Source organism: Canis lupus, chromosome 24, assembly GCF_011100685.1.
Source record: "Canis lupus familiaris isolate Mischka breed German Shepherd chromosome 24, alternate assembly UU_Cfam_GSD_1.0, whole genome shotgun sequence".
Classification (NCBI taxonomy): Eukaryota; Metazoa; Chordata; class Mammalia; order Carnivora; family Canidae; genus Canis; species Canis lupus.
In genome coordinates this window covers 21,011,221-21,024,321 of record NC_049245.1, presented here as the reverse complement: position 1 = coordinate 21,024,321, position 13,101 = coordinate 21,011,221, and the positions used below count along the sequence as shown (strand labels likewise).

The 13,101-nt window shown below is 54.7% G+C and overlaps 1 protein-coding gene across 1 annotated transcript; it reads left to right on the top strand.

Annotated features, from left to right (window-relative positions):
• Positions 1–4,571: 4,571 nt before the first annotated feature.
• On the top strand, positions 4,572–9,193 carry SOX12 (SRY-box transcription factor 12). Its single transcript, XM_038571902.1, has one exon. It carries the CDS (start codon positions 4,587–4,589, stop codon positions 5,556–5,558), a length of 972 nt encoding a protein of 323 aa, XP_038427830.1. The 5' UTR covers positions 4,572–4,586; the 3' UTR covers positions 5,559–9,193.
• Positions 9,194–13,101: the final 3,908 nt, after the last annotated feature.

Genomic DNA, 13,101 nt, shown 5'->3' with positions numbered 1-13,101 from the left:
ATATTTAATGAGCCCCTATTTTGTGTTTGGCACTCTCTTAGGGATAGAGCCATAAAATAAAACAAACATATCTGCCCTCTTGGAACTTACATTCTAGTGGAGAGAATATGGGCAAAAGACAATTGAACAAAATAATTCCAGAATGTGAAAACTGCCACGAAGGGGCACCTGAGTGGCTCAGTGGTTGACCATCTGCCTTCAGCTCAGCTTGTGATCCCGGGTTCCTGGGATTGAGTACCACATTAGACTCCCCACTCGGAGCCTGCTTCTCCCTCTGCCTATGTCTCTGCCTCTTTGTGTGTGTCTCTCATGAATAAATGAATAAAATCTTAAAAAAAAAAAAAAAAAGAAAGAAAGGGGCAGCCCCAGTGGCGCAGTGGTTTAGTGCTGCCTGCAGCCCAGGGCGTGGTCCTGGAGACCTGGGATCGAGTCCCACATCAGGCTCCTACATGGAGCCTGCTTCCCCCTCCTCCTGTGTCTCTGCCTCTCTCTCTATATATGTCTATCATAAGTAAATAAATAAATAAATCTTAAAAAAAGAAAGAAAGAAAGAAAAGTGCCATGAAGCAAGTAGAAATGATGCTGAGAATAATATGGGCAAAAATGATGACGTCTGACATCAATCTTTGGACAAGATGTGGCTGAAAAGGATCTCTTCTGGGGCACCTGTGGGGCTTGTTGGTTAAGCATCAGACTGTTGGTTTTGGTTCAGGTGATGATCTCAGAGTCCTGAGATCAAGCCCCTCCATGGGGAGCATGGAGCCTGCCTGGGATTCTCTCTTCCTCCCTCTCTCCCTACTCCTCCACCCTCCCACACAAGTGTGCACAATGTGCTCTCACTCTCTCTCTCTCAAAAAAAAAAAAAAAAAAGATTGAAATAATGAAAAGGATCTTTTCTATGCTGCTGGTGAAAAAGTAAATTGGTACAACTTGGAAGTTTGACATTACCTTGTAAAAGTTAGCCACAAGTTCTCAGATGTAGCCATCACAATTTCCAGGATATACTCTGGAGACCCTGCATTTGAGCTCCAGGGGCACATCTAGGATTGTTAACAGTAACAGTCTTCATATGAGCAAAAACCTGGCAATAATCCAATTGTCTGTGGATGGGACAACAGATAGGAAAACTGTAGTATATTCCTGCAGCGGAAAATGAACCAACCTCACAGTGGTGCAATACTTTAGGTGAATCTTAGCCTTGTAATACTGAGTGAGAAATTAAATACCAGACTATTACGTACAACATGATGCCTTTTTGACAAAGCTAAAGGGAAGAGAGTATCTTTTTAAGAAGCTGTACTTTCAAAAGTAAGAAGAGAAAGGAGAAACTGCAACCCTCATACACTGCTGGTAGCAATGTAAAACGGTTCAGCCAATCCACTGAGACAGAGTAGATAAATGGTTGCTTATAGCTGAGGGTTGGAGCAGAGGTAGAGGAGATGGAGGAGAAATGGATAACAAGCACAGTTTCTTTGGGGGCTGATGAAAATAGTCTAAAATTGATTGTGGTGATGGTTGCACAACTCTGTGAACATACCATTGCACTGCACACTTTAAATGACTGAACAGGGATCCCTGGGTGGCGCAGCGGTTTGGCGCCTGCCTTTGGCCCAGGGCAGGATCCTGGAGACCCGGGATCGAATCCCACGTTGGGCTCCCGGTGCATGGAGCCTGCTTCTCCCTCTGCCTATGTCTCTGCCTCTCTCTCTCTCTCTGTGTGTGACTATCATAAAAAAAAAAAAAAGAAAGAAAAAAAAATTTAAAAAAATAAATGAATGAACATTGTGGTCTATGAATTGTATCTCAATAAAGTTGAGCAAGGAGCCTGAACCAGGGGTCTGTCTTGGGGCCCTGAGACCATGACCTGAGCTGAAAGCAGACGCTTACCGACTGAGCCACCCAGGCACCCTGGTTAACTGGTTTTTATTATATTATGTATCAATAAATATAAACAAACAGAAAGTGAGTCAATTATGGATAATGACAAAATGTGCCACAGACAACCAATTCTGAGATGTAGGGGAATGGGTGGGCTACATCAGAGAGTGATCAGGGCAGACCTCTCCAGAGAATCAACTTAAGCTGAGGCTAGAATAAAATGAGTCAACCATGTGGGGATGGGGGTGAAAAATTTCCAGGCAAAGCTGATAGCACGTACAAAGGCCGTAAGGTGGGCCCAAGCCTTCTGGGTTTGAGGATCATCCAGGAGGCCAATCCTTTGAAGCCCTAAGAATAATAGCAGTAGCCACCAGAGTGAGACCTTCAAAGTTCTTAAGCACTGAAAAGATGGCCATGCCCTCATAGAGGTCATTTAAAAGAAAACGCATTCTTAAATGGGAAAAATGTGAAAGTGTTAGAAAAATTCTTTTAAAAAGCTTTAATTTTCCCATGATTTGAAATATATACATCCTTTTTTGAAATAAATACATCCCCACTCCGCCAATTTTATTTTCATGTTGATGTCTCTACATTGTTGGTGCCCAGAGTCCCAGACAACAAATATTTATTGAGCATTTACTAGGTGTCAGGGATTTGTTCACAGCCATTTTCCCACTTAACTTGTAAAACCACCATAGGAGGGAGAAACTGCTTTTTCTCATTTCAAGGAGAAAGAAAAGGAGGCACTGGGATGCCAATACAGTAATTCTGACTCCATGGAGGATTGAACTGGCCAAGCTCCCGTTCTGAAGGTTCAAACCTGGGGTATCTCCAATTCTCAGGGCCCAATAAATCTTGGAAGAGCCCTTCGGTCAGAAGCAGGGCCTTCTCCTTCCCAGAGCCCTGTGCCTTTAAGAGTCTCCCCCTCCCGCCGGCCACGCTCCAATTTCCCTCCCGGGCACCCAGAGCATCACCCCGCCCCCCGCGTCTGCAGAGCCGCACCTCAGTCCTTCCTCTCCGCCCCACACTCTCCGGCTGTGCTCTGGGTCCCCACCCACCCGGTGGTGGGTGAGGTCTGCCCCCGGGCTCTCACCCTCCGCCCTCCGATAGGATACTGCCCTCTGCGCCCCAGCCGAATGCCACTTTAGAGACCCTGATCCCGACCCCCCCAGCTCCTGAATCTGAGGGGCGAGGCCCCAGCGCCCCTTCCCATCGCCCAGGCCCGTGGCGCCGTGAAGGTGACCTCCCCCGGGGGCAGCACAGGGCCCGCGGTGCCGGAGCGGGCTCACACGTGGTGAGCGGGGAGCGCGCAACCCCTCCCCGCCACGCGCCTCGAGCATGCGTCGCGGACACGCCCCTTGGCCTGGCTCCGCCCCCGTGCCCGCGCACGCTTCTCCAGGCTCGGGAGGGACGTCGCGCCCCCGTCCCGCAAACTGCGCGTTGCGGTGTAGGGTGGGACCTGGGATGGGACACTCCCGCATCCTCGAACCTCGCCTGAAGACTGTAAGAAGCGAAGCGGACAGTCAGTCCTGCCCAGGACCCTTGACTGGTAGGCAAGATGCCCCAGCGAGACGCGCTGAGCTGGGACCACGAGCCTAGGATTCGAGCCCTAGTCGGCTTGTCTTCCTTGTTCCGAATCCGGATAATGGGCGTCATACTCTCTCTTCTTTCTCAGGACTCTTGTGGCGCCTCAAACGAGAGTCAAAAAAATGTGAAAGAGCTTTGTTCATTGCGTTCAAAAGCATTTGTCCAGCCCCTGTGTGGCTGGACCCTGTGTGTCCTAGGCAGGGGCTACATCTGTGAAACAATGAGTCTGGCCCCTTGAAGAGCTCTCCCGATCCTGAGTATCCCCCCACACACACACACACATTCTGTTCTGGGATGGTTCAGAAAGACGCCTCCAAAAGAGGAGGGGGCGGAGGTCCCACCTGGCGGCAGGTGTCACTGAATAAGCTAAAATTTCAAAGGCAACGTGGGGCGGGACGAGCTCTCAGAGGCAGATGGGAAGCACGCTCCGCGTTCCCCACCCTCCTTCCAGTCCCCAGCCTAAGAAAAGAAACCGACCTCATCCGACACCCTCCAACCCAGCCGCGAGACCGCCCAGCCCCGCAGCCCGAGCCCCGCCCCGCCCCGGCAGCCAGCGATTGGGAGATGCAAATACCAGCTTCTCTGCCCAGCAACGGGTGACGCGCCGCCCGAGCGCGAGGCGTGGCCCGGCCGCAGCCCAAGCGGGCACCTCGGTGTTTACACGGGGCGGCCCCGCGCGCGCCGCAGCGGCCCGCAGACGGCGAGGGGGAGGGGTGGAGCGCGCGCCGGCGGGGCCGCGCGGGGAGAAAGACACTGGAAGGCGGCGGGGCGGGGAGCTGCGCGCGCGGGCCGCGGCTGAGCAGGAGGCTGCGAGGAGAGCCCGCGGGGGCCGGAGGGTGCGATTCCTCCGCCCCCGCAAAACAATGTGCAGCGTGCGGCAGGGCGCAACTTGCCGGAGGCGGCGGGGGCGCGCCGAGCCCGCCTGAGACCGCGCCGCTGACCTTCTCCCCCCGCCGTCCGTTGGGCCCGAGCGCCCAGCTCCTCGCTCCTCAGCTCGCGGGGGCCGGGCCGAGCTGCGGGGCGGGGCCGCCCCTCCGTCGCTGCTGCCTCCTCCCCCACCCCCAGCCGCGGAGGATGCGGACGGCCCCCGGCGGCGTCTAGCGGCCCCGGGCCCAGGCGCGATGGTGCAGCAGCGGGGCGCGAGGGCCAAGCGGGACGGCGGCCCGCCGCCCCCGGGGCCCGGGCCGGCCGAGGAGGGGGCGCGTGAGCCCGGCTGGTGCAAGACGCCGAGCGGCCACATTAAGAGACCGATGAACGCGTTCATGGTGTGGTCGCAGCACGAGCGGCGGAAGATCATGGACCAGTGGCCCGACATGCACAACGCCGAGATCTCCAAGCGCCTGGGCCGCCGCTGGCAGCTGCTGCAGGACTCGGAGAAGATCCCGTTTGTGCGGGAGGCGGAGCGGCTGCGCCTCAAGCACATGGCGGATTACCCGGACTACAAGTACCGGCCGCGCAAAAAGAGCAAGGGGGCGCCCGCCAAGGCGCGGCCCCGCCCCCCCGGCGGTGGCGGTGGCGGTGGCGGCGGCGGCGGCGGCGGCGGCGGCAGCCGGCTCAAGCCCGGGCCGCAGCTGCCGGGCCGCGGGGGCCGCCGAGCAGCGGGCGGGCCTTTGGGGGTCGGCGCGGCGGCGCCCGAGGACGACGACGAGGACGACGACGAGGAGCTGCTGGAAGTGCGCCTGGTCGAGACCCCCGGGAGGGAGCTGTGGAGGATGGTCCCGGCGGGGCGGGCTGCCCGGGGACCCGCGGAGCGCGCCCAGGGGCCGTCGGGCGAGGGGGCGGCTGTCACCGCCTCCTCCCCCACTCCGTCGGAGGACGAGGAGCCGGAGGAAGAGGAGGAGGAGGCGGCGGCGGCGGAGGAAGGCGAAGAGGAGACGGTGGCGTCGGGGGAGGAGCCGCTGGGCTTTCTGTCCAGACTGCCCCCCGGCCCCGCCGGCCTGGACTGCAGCGCCCTGGACCGCGACCCGGACCTGCCGCCCCCCTCGGGCACGTCGCATTTCGAGTTCCCGGACTACTGCACCCCCGAGGTTACCGAGATGATCGCGGGGGATTGGCGCCCGTCTAGCATCGCCGACCTGGTTTTCACCTACTGAGCCCACCGTCAGCGGGGCGCGCACGCCCCCAAACCAGCTGTTTACATACAGGAATCAGGTATTGGGGCCCCTCGGAGGCCGAGGCTGGCACCCCATCTCCCGCGCAGCCTCCCCCCTCCTAGACGTGCCCATCCCCCTCGAATCCAGACATGCCCCTCCCCCGCAGACACACCCCAAGGCAGCCCAACCCCCACTCTTTCCCTGACATCCAAGCCCCGCCCCGTCTTGCCCCCTCCCGCACAGCCACCAGCAGCCAGCCCCCCTCCTTTACACCTCCCGTCCGCTCCTACAGACCTGCACCCCTCCCCCACCTCGCACACGCCCCTCCTCGTGGCCGGAGGACACGCCCCTGCCCTTGCTCCCGAATCCCTCCGCCTAGCCCGCCTCTTCTCTTGTTTAGGGGGCGCTGCGGCTGGGCGGCACCGCGCGCTCCTCCCAGGCCCCTCTCCTCCCCCTCTCCCTCCCCCTCCCCCTCCCGGAGCGCTGGGGCACGCCCCCTTCTCGCGCATGCTTAATGCTCCTTGGGAGGAGGGGGCCGGTCTCAGTCGGACCGCACGCTTCTGTGGCCCGCTCCGGGAAGAAGTGGGGAGGGTGTTGAGCGATCCTGAGAAATCTTTTATCCGGGAGCCGCGGCTTCCTTTCAACCCGACGGGGCGTCGCTGCCTTAATGGGAGGAGCACTAGGAAGGGGGAGAAGGAGACTAGCTGGCCCGGAAGGGTTTGGTTTGGAACTTGGAACTCTCCCTGGTGGCAAAGCCCCTTTTCCTTGCGGGGTTGCCTAGATTGACGTGCATCTCCTTCTCCCACCGCCACCCACCCCCATCCCCGCCCCACCCCCACCCAGCCTACCTACTCGCACCGCTAGACTGCCTCCACAGTCTACCTTGGTCCCAGAAACCTCCCTTTTCTTTCCCCCACCTGGGAACTGAGAATAGGGTCTTCATCTGGAACTGCACCACGAGAGGACTGCCCAAGGAAACTCCGCACCAAGGCATTTATGGGAGTCTGTCTGGGGACAGGGTTCTTGCTGCTCTGTCCACCCCTCCCCAGCCGAGTGCCCCATCACGACAAGGCACACTCCCAGCCTGGGCTTCTCCCTACGCCCGCCACTCCCTCCTATCACTCGAGTCCTGTGCCCACAGTGACAGTATTCAGTGGGAGAAACTGAGGCACGGTGGTACTGGGTGGGGGGTGTTGAGACTGAGCCACGATAGCAGCCGGAGTGGCAAGAAGAGCCCCGCTTTTAAACAGCTGGCTTGAGAAAGACTATCGACTGGGCCAGTGAGACTGGAGGGAGGGTCAGAGTAGCGGAGGTGTGTCGTTTGCGCCTGTTTTTCCACGTGAAAACTTGGTACAGGGCTGCTGTCTGAGGAGGTTGTGTTCAGTTCGGGGTGCCCTCGGGGACCCTGCCCCTCTCACTCCCCAACTCTCCCATCAAGTTCCGCCCCTCCGGCCTCCCCACACCCCTTTCTGCCCTCACTACCTGTATCTCACCGGCGTGTGTTCACCCTCCCGGGTGTGCACACACTCTCATTCACACACACAAATCTCAGGAACAAACGGTCCCAGAGTCCTCCTGGACCCCTGCCCAGGGTCTCCGCAGGTCTCTGCCCCACGCGTTCCCGTCGCTGACAAAGCCACCAGCTGCCTCCTTTAAGCTTGGTGCTCCGGCTCTGGGCCTTTCTCGCTCTCTCTTTTTCTGTCTCTCTTTCTTGCTCTCTTTCTCTCTTTCTCTTTTTTTTAAAGAAAAAACAACTAAAAGACAATGAAAAAACCCAGAAAACGTCATGTGAGTGAAGAGATGTCACTGTCTGTGGTCTTGGAGAACTAGTCTAGTAGCTGAGGGGAGGGGTCCCTCTGGTCTGGGGCACTGGCACCCACAGCAGGACTTCCGCCAGTCTGATGCCAGGACTGAATAAAGTGTATTTGCCCCGACCTCGCCCTGTGGTTCTACATGTCTCTGCCTTTCCTCAACGGTCCCCCAGACAGTTGGCCAGAGTGAAGTCCATGTGACTTAGCATCGTGCTGGAAGAGTGGGGTCCATGGGCAAGGCACATGGCCCCTTTAGGCCTCTGTCTCCTGCTCTCTCAGGACTCCCTGGTCTTCATTAAGGGTGACAAACTCATCCATCCTCAAGGCCAGGCGTGTGACATAAATGAGAGAGGCTGGGTAGACACTGGCTTTCTGACCGACTTCATTGGGGGCAGCAGCTCACCTCCGGCAGCTGTGACCTTGTGAGAATGCAGCCCACAGTGGCCAGATTTTCCAAGAGAAGGTAGATAACCTGGATGTTTCTATGAGCATCTCAGTTGCAAAATGAAAGCTGGTTCAGAAATTTTTAAGTCCGAGTGCTCAAATGAACCCAAGTGTGCAGGCATCCCTGGTCCAAGGGGCCCAGTTTGACCCTGACCTTAACGTGAATTAGAAGGGTCAGGCCACATTGTCTGGGCTCCAAAGCCCCAGTACCACCACCACCACCCAGAACTTGTGTGACCTTGGGAAAGTTGACTTCACCCTGATTCTTTTCATAGGAGTAACGTGAGGATGATAACAGTGCCTGCTGCAGGGTGAGATGAAGTTTGAGGTGAGAAGCATTTAATAAGATGCTCCCCAAAATGTACTACTACACTGTCCAGAGGAGGAAACAGAGTCAGGATGGCAATGCAGTGTGTAGGAGGGCCTGCGAGCAGCCAAGGTCAGAGTCAGGGCCCCACGCTTGGGTTCTCTCTCCCTGTGGAGTGTTAGGTCAGGGTGCTACCTCTCCCCTGTTTGCCTCTGCAGGTAGTGGTAGGCTGTCCCCTCAGGGCTTCTAGTGGGGTAGGATTGGTCCCAGCACCTGGCGCACCATTGGCCCACAGTGTAGATTTATTGAATGAGTAAGGAAGAGCCACGGGAGCCACAGCAATACCTTGAAATTCTTACCAGTGGGTTCAGGATGCAGAGGAAAGCCTTTTCAAAATTCTTTGTCCTCCTGACACCCTTCCCCCCCCCCCGAATTCCTCTACTGCCAGATCCAGTGAATTCCTAGGGTTGAACAGAGCCTGTGTGCCTGGGAAGAACCACGGCCAAGTGTGCAACCTCATTCAGAGAGGGTATTTGGGGACTGGGATACCCAAAGGCAATTTCAGAGAAGAGTGTGGCAGGCTCTGGAGGGCTAGGTCCCTATGGAAAGGGGTTCTGGGTGGGGGAAGTGCAAGAATTAGTGACCGTGCTCTCTGAAAGCAAGGTGGCAATCAATCAGTCCTCTAGGAAAGAATTGATAAGGTGAGAAATACAAAGATAGGTGCCACCTGAAACGCCCTTGAAAGAAGGACTTCCCCGGCCATGAGAAGTAAGGTCAGTGGATGGCCTCCAGCTGCCAGAGCCAATCCACCCAGGGCAGCCTGCACCCAGCTTCCCAGGGAGATGGGGTATAAACAAACGCCTGGCCTGGCCTTTTGGGTTCAGCGTGGGGGACAGACCTGACAGGCAGCGCAAGTACACCAACTCCCCCCTGCCGACACTCACCCCGGACCCCTCCAGGGTGGCCGGAGCTTTGCCAGGCCTGCAGCGCAGTTTGACCTCCCATACTCAATCCTGCGTGCTCCCTCTTCTTTTCACAGGTGTCTTTATGCCTAATAAATATCTTGCACCCTAGACTCTGTCTCCGCGTCTGCTTTGGGGGGAACTCTGTGCAGTGGAGAGAGTGAGGGGCCCGGACAAAGGGAATTGGGTTGCTGGCCCTACCTGCACCTGGGTTCCTCTGGTGTCCCCTGACCTCAGGAGGGGGTCTCTTCCTTCCCCCTCCCACCCCACGCCAGCAGCCCTAGCCTCAGGGCCGCACCCTTTCCAGGCGGCATCAGTTAGAAACTGCAGCCTCAGCCCTCCAGTAACTGCAGATCCCTCTTCTGGTCGAAGCTGGAGAGAGGGAGGTTGTAGGTCTTTTTGCCCTTCAGTATGCTGCCGCCACCGCTGTTGTCAGACAGTGCCTGGCTGGGATAGTCCTAGATTGCTGTGGCACTTTGGGCAGGGTACTTTTGCAGGCCTCAGGTCCCCATATGTAATGCTGGGGAGGGGAAAGTAAGAACAGAAGGGAAACCATTTATTGTTACTTGCTTCTTTCCATTTCAGAAGGAAATGGATTCTGACCTGGAAAAGGTGGGGAGAGACCTGCTTGTGTGGACTCTGGGGACACCTAGAGGCTGAAAGGAATAGGAAGCGTTTGAGGATGGGGCTGGGGTGTGTCCCACTCCAATCTCACTTGGTTCATGTAGTCACTCATCCATGGCTTCCCAGACCTGGGGTATTTAAACCATCTTGGTTCCAAGGCTTTAAGTACACCTGTACACCAAGGTGTTGGTTATTTTTGCTGGGTAACAAATTTCCCCAAACTTCTCAGTCTAAAACAACAGGCATTTATTGTTCCAGTCTCTGCCGGCCAGGTATCCAGGCGTGCCTTAGCTGAGTTCTCTGCTCAGACTCTCACAGGGCCGCATCAAGGTGTTGACTGGACTGCCTTGCTTTCTGGAGCTCAGCCTCCTCTTCCAAATACATGGTTGTGGGGGCAGAATTCAGTTCCTTGGGGTCAAGTTCACTCTGGGTTCCTCCCTGCTGTCAGCTGGTGCCACTCCTGAATCCAGAGGGCTACTCCCAGTGTCTGTCTTCCCAGTGTTCTCACAGAATGGCACCTTATTTTGCCAAGGCCAGGAAGAAGAATATTTCTGCAGCTTCCAGTTGCTTGCCTCAGGGAAGGCTTGCGTTAATTGACTGATTCATTGATTCATTGATTCATTCATTTTTTAAAGTAGTCTCTATGCCCAACATGGGGCTACAACTCATAACCCCAAGGTCAAGAGTCACATGCCCTACTGACTAAGCCAGGGAATGCTCTCTTTTAAAGGGCTCAATTGATTAGATCGAGCCCACCTAGGAAAGTCTCCCATCTGATTGACTAAAAATCAACTAATTTGGGACCTTATCACATCTGCAAAATCCCTTCACCTTGGCCATATAACGTAACCAAATCACAAGAATGACCTCCATCATACTCACTGGTCTCACCCCCATGGAGGGTAGCAGGTTATGTTGGCATGTACCAGCGGGCGGGGATCTTGGGGCCATCTTCGAATGATGCTTAATATAGCTGTATATATGCTATATATGCTCAAGTCCATATCTCCATCCTGATGTTGCCAGACTTGTGTCTAGTTGTCTCCTTGTCATGTCCACTGGGATGTCTAATTGTCACCTCAAACTTGGCATGCCTAAACATGAATTCTTGTTTCCACGGTGCTTCCTTTCCCCACCCCGCATCTTCACATCTCATGTGACTAAAAGACCAACAACCTGTTGGTCATCCTTAGCTCCTCTTTTTCCCAATAGCTTCATATCCCTTGTTCATGTTGGCTCTACTTTCAAAATGTATCCTGTGTCCAATCACTTCTCATGGTCCCCCCACTCCCTGCCCACCTGCCACCCATCTCTTGCCTGGTATCCTGAGTCAGCCTCCTCACTGAACTCCTTGCTTTCTCCTTTGCTCCAATCACAGTCTTCTTGTCCAAATAGCAGCCAGAGGGATAGGCTATAAATTAGACTATGTCCCACCTCTGCTCAAAACCCTCCATTGGCACCTATCTCATTCAGACTAAAAGCCAAAGTCCTCAGCATGGCCTGCAAAATCCTATATGATTTGGTTTGTAGCCCACTATGGGATTCACCTCTATTGCTCTTTCCTTCCTTTGCCATACTGTAGCCACACTGGCTTCCTTGATGTTCCTTAAAACTACCAAACACATGTCCACTTCAGCCCCTTTTTTTTTTTTTTAAAGATTTTATTTATTTATTCATGATAGTCACAGAGAGAGAGAGAGAGAGAGGCAGAGACACAGGCAGAGGGAGAAGCAGGCTCCATGCACCGGGAGCCCGACGTGGGATTCGATCCCGGGCATCCAGGATCGCGCCCTGGGCCAAAGGCAGGCGCCAAACCGCTGCGCCACCCAGGGATCCCTTCAGCCCCTTTTTTAAAAAAAGATTTTATTTATTCATGATAGTCACAAAAAGAGAGAGAGAGGCAGAGACACAAGCAGGCTCCATGCAGGGAGCCTGACGTGGGATTCGATCCCGGGTCTCCAGGATCACACCCTGGGCCAAAGGCAGGCACCAAACCACTGCGCCACCCAGGGATCCTCACTTCAGTCCTTTTGAACAGCCCTTTGCTGTTCACTCTGCTGGAAATGCTTTTTTTTTTTTTTTTTTTTTTTAGATTTTATTTATTTGAGAGAGAGAGAGGGTGAGAGAGAGCATGAGCAGGGGGCCAGAGGAAGAGGAACAAGCCAACTCCCCACTGAGTGGGCAGCCTGATGCGGGGCTCAATCACAGGACCCTGAGATCACAACCAGAGTGGAAGGCAGACACTCAACCAACTGCACTACTTGGGCGCCTCTGTTTGAAATGATTACTACCTCCGAATTGGCTCTCAGGATTCAAGAGTGGCACCAGTTGACAGTGGGGAAGAACACAGGGAGGGACCTTGACCCCAAGGAACTGAATTCTGCCCCCACCACCATGTATTTGGAAGAGGATGCTGAGCTCCAGAAAGGAAGGCAGTCCATTGGATCTTGGTTCCAGTGTCACTACCTCAAAAAGGTCTTCCCTGATCATTCTTAAAAAGTAACACACATCCTTACACTATCCTCTTATTTGCTTTCTTTTTTTTTTTTAAAGATTTTATTTATTTATTCATGATAGTCACAGAGAGAGAGAGAGAGAGAGGCAGAGACACAGGCAGAGGGAGAAGCAGGCTCCATGCACCGGGAGCCCGACATGGGATTCGATCCCGGGTCTCCAGGATCGCGCCCTGGGCCAAAGGCAGGCGCCAAACCGCTGCGCCACCCAGGGATCCCGCTTTCTTTTTCTTAATAGCATTTATCATTGTGGTATTTGTCATATGCAGTTTTAATTTTGTAATTCTCTCTAATTAGTATGTCAGCTTCTCAAGGGAGGAATGGCTTCTACATGGGATTCCTTGCCTTGGCTCATTCAGTCACTCATTTACTCACCTATTCAACAAACGTTTATAAAGGGCCTGCTTTTGCCAGGCTCTGTGCTGGGTGCTGGTGTACAAAGGTGAAAAAGACAGACATGGCCTGTCCTCACTGAACTCAGTCCTGAGGAGGAGAAAGACATAACCAGAGCGATGGAAGTACATTGATGGAGATGGATGTGGGATTGGGGGAACACAGAGAGGTACTTAATGTGGACATGGAGCAAGGGCATAGTTAGATCACTTCATGGAGACAGTGATGTTTAAGCTGTGACCGAGACCCTCAGTAGGTTGTTGTGGTTTTATTTTTTTTATTTTTTAAAAAGATTTTATTTATTCATGAGCGAAAGACACACACACAGAGGCAGAAGCAGGCTCCCTACAAGGAGCGCCATGTGGGACTCGATCCCAGATCCCAGGATCATGCCCTGAGCCACCCAGGCATCCCAGTTGTTGTGGTTTTAGAACATAGCTACAAGTTCTCTGACATCCTTCCCATAAATTTACTTCTTCCTGAGACCGG

Coding starts and splice junctions, on each gene's coding strand:
- SOX12 (XM_038571902.1), top strand. CDS start 4,587: ATGGTGCAGCAGCGGGGCGCGAGGGCCAAGCGGGACGGCGGCCCGCCG.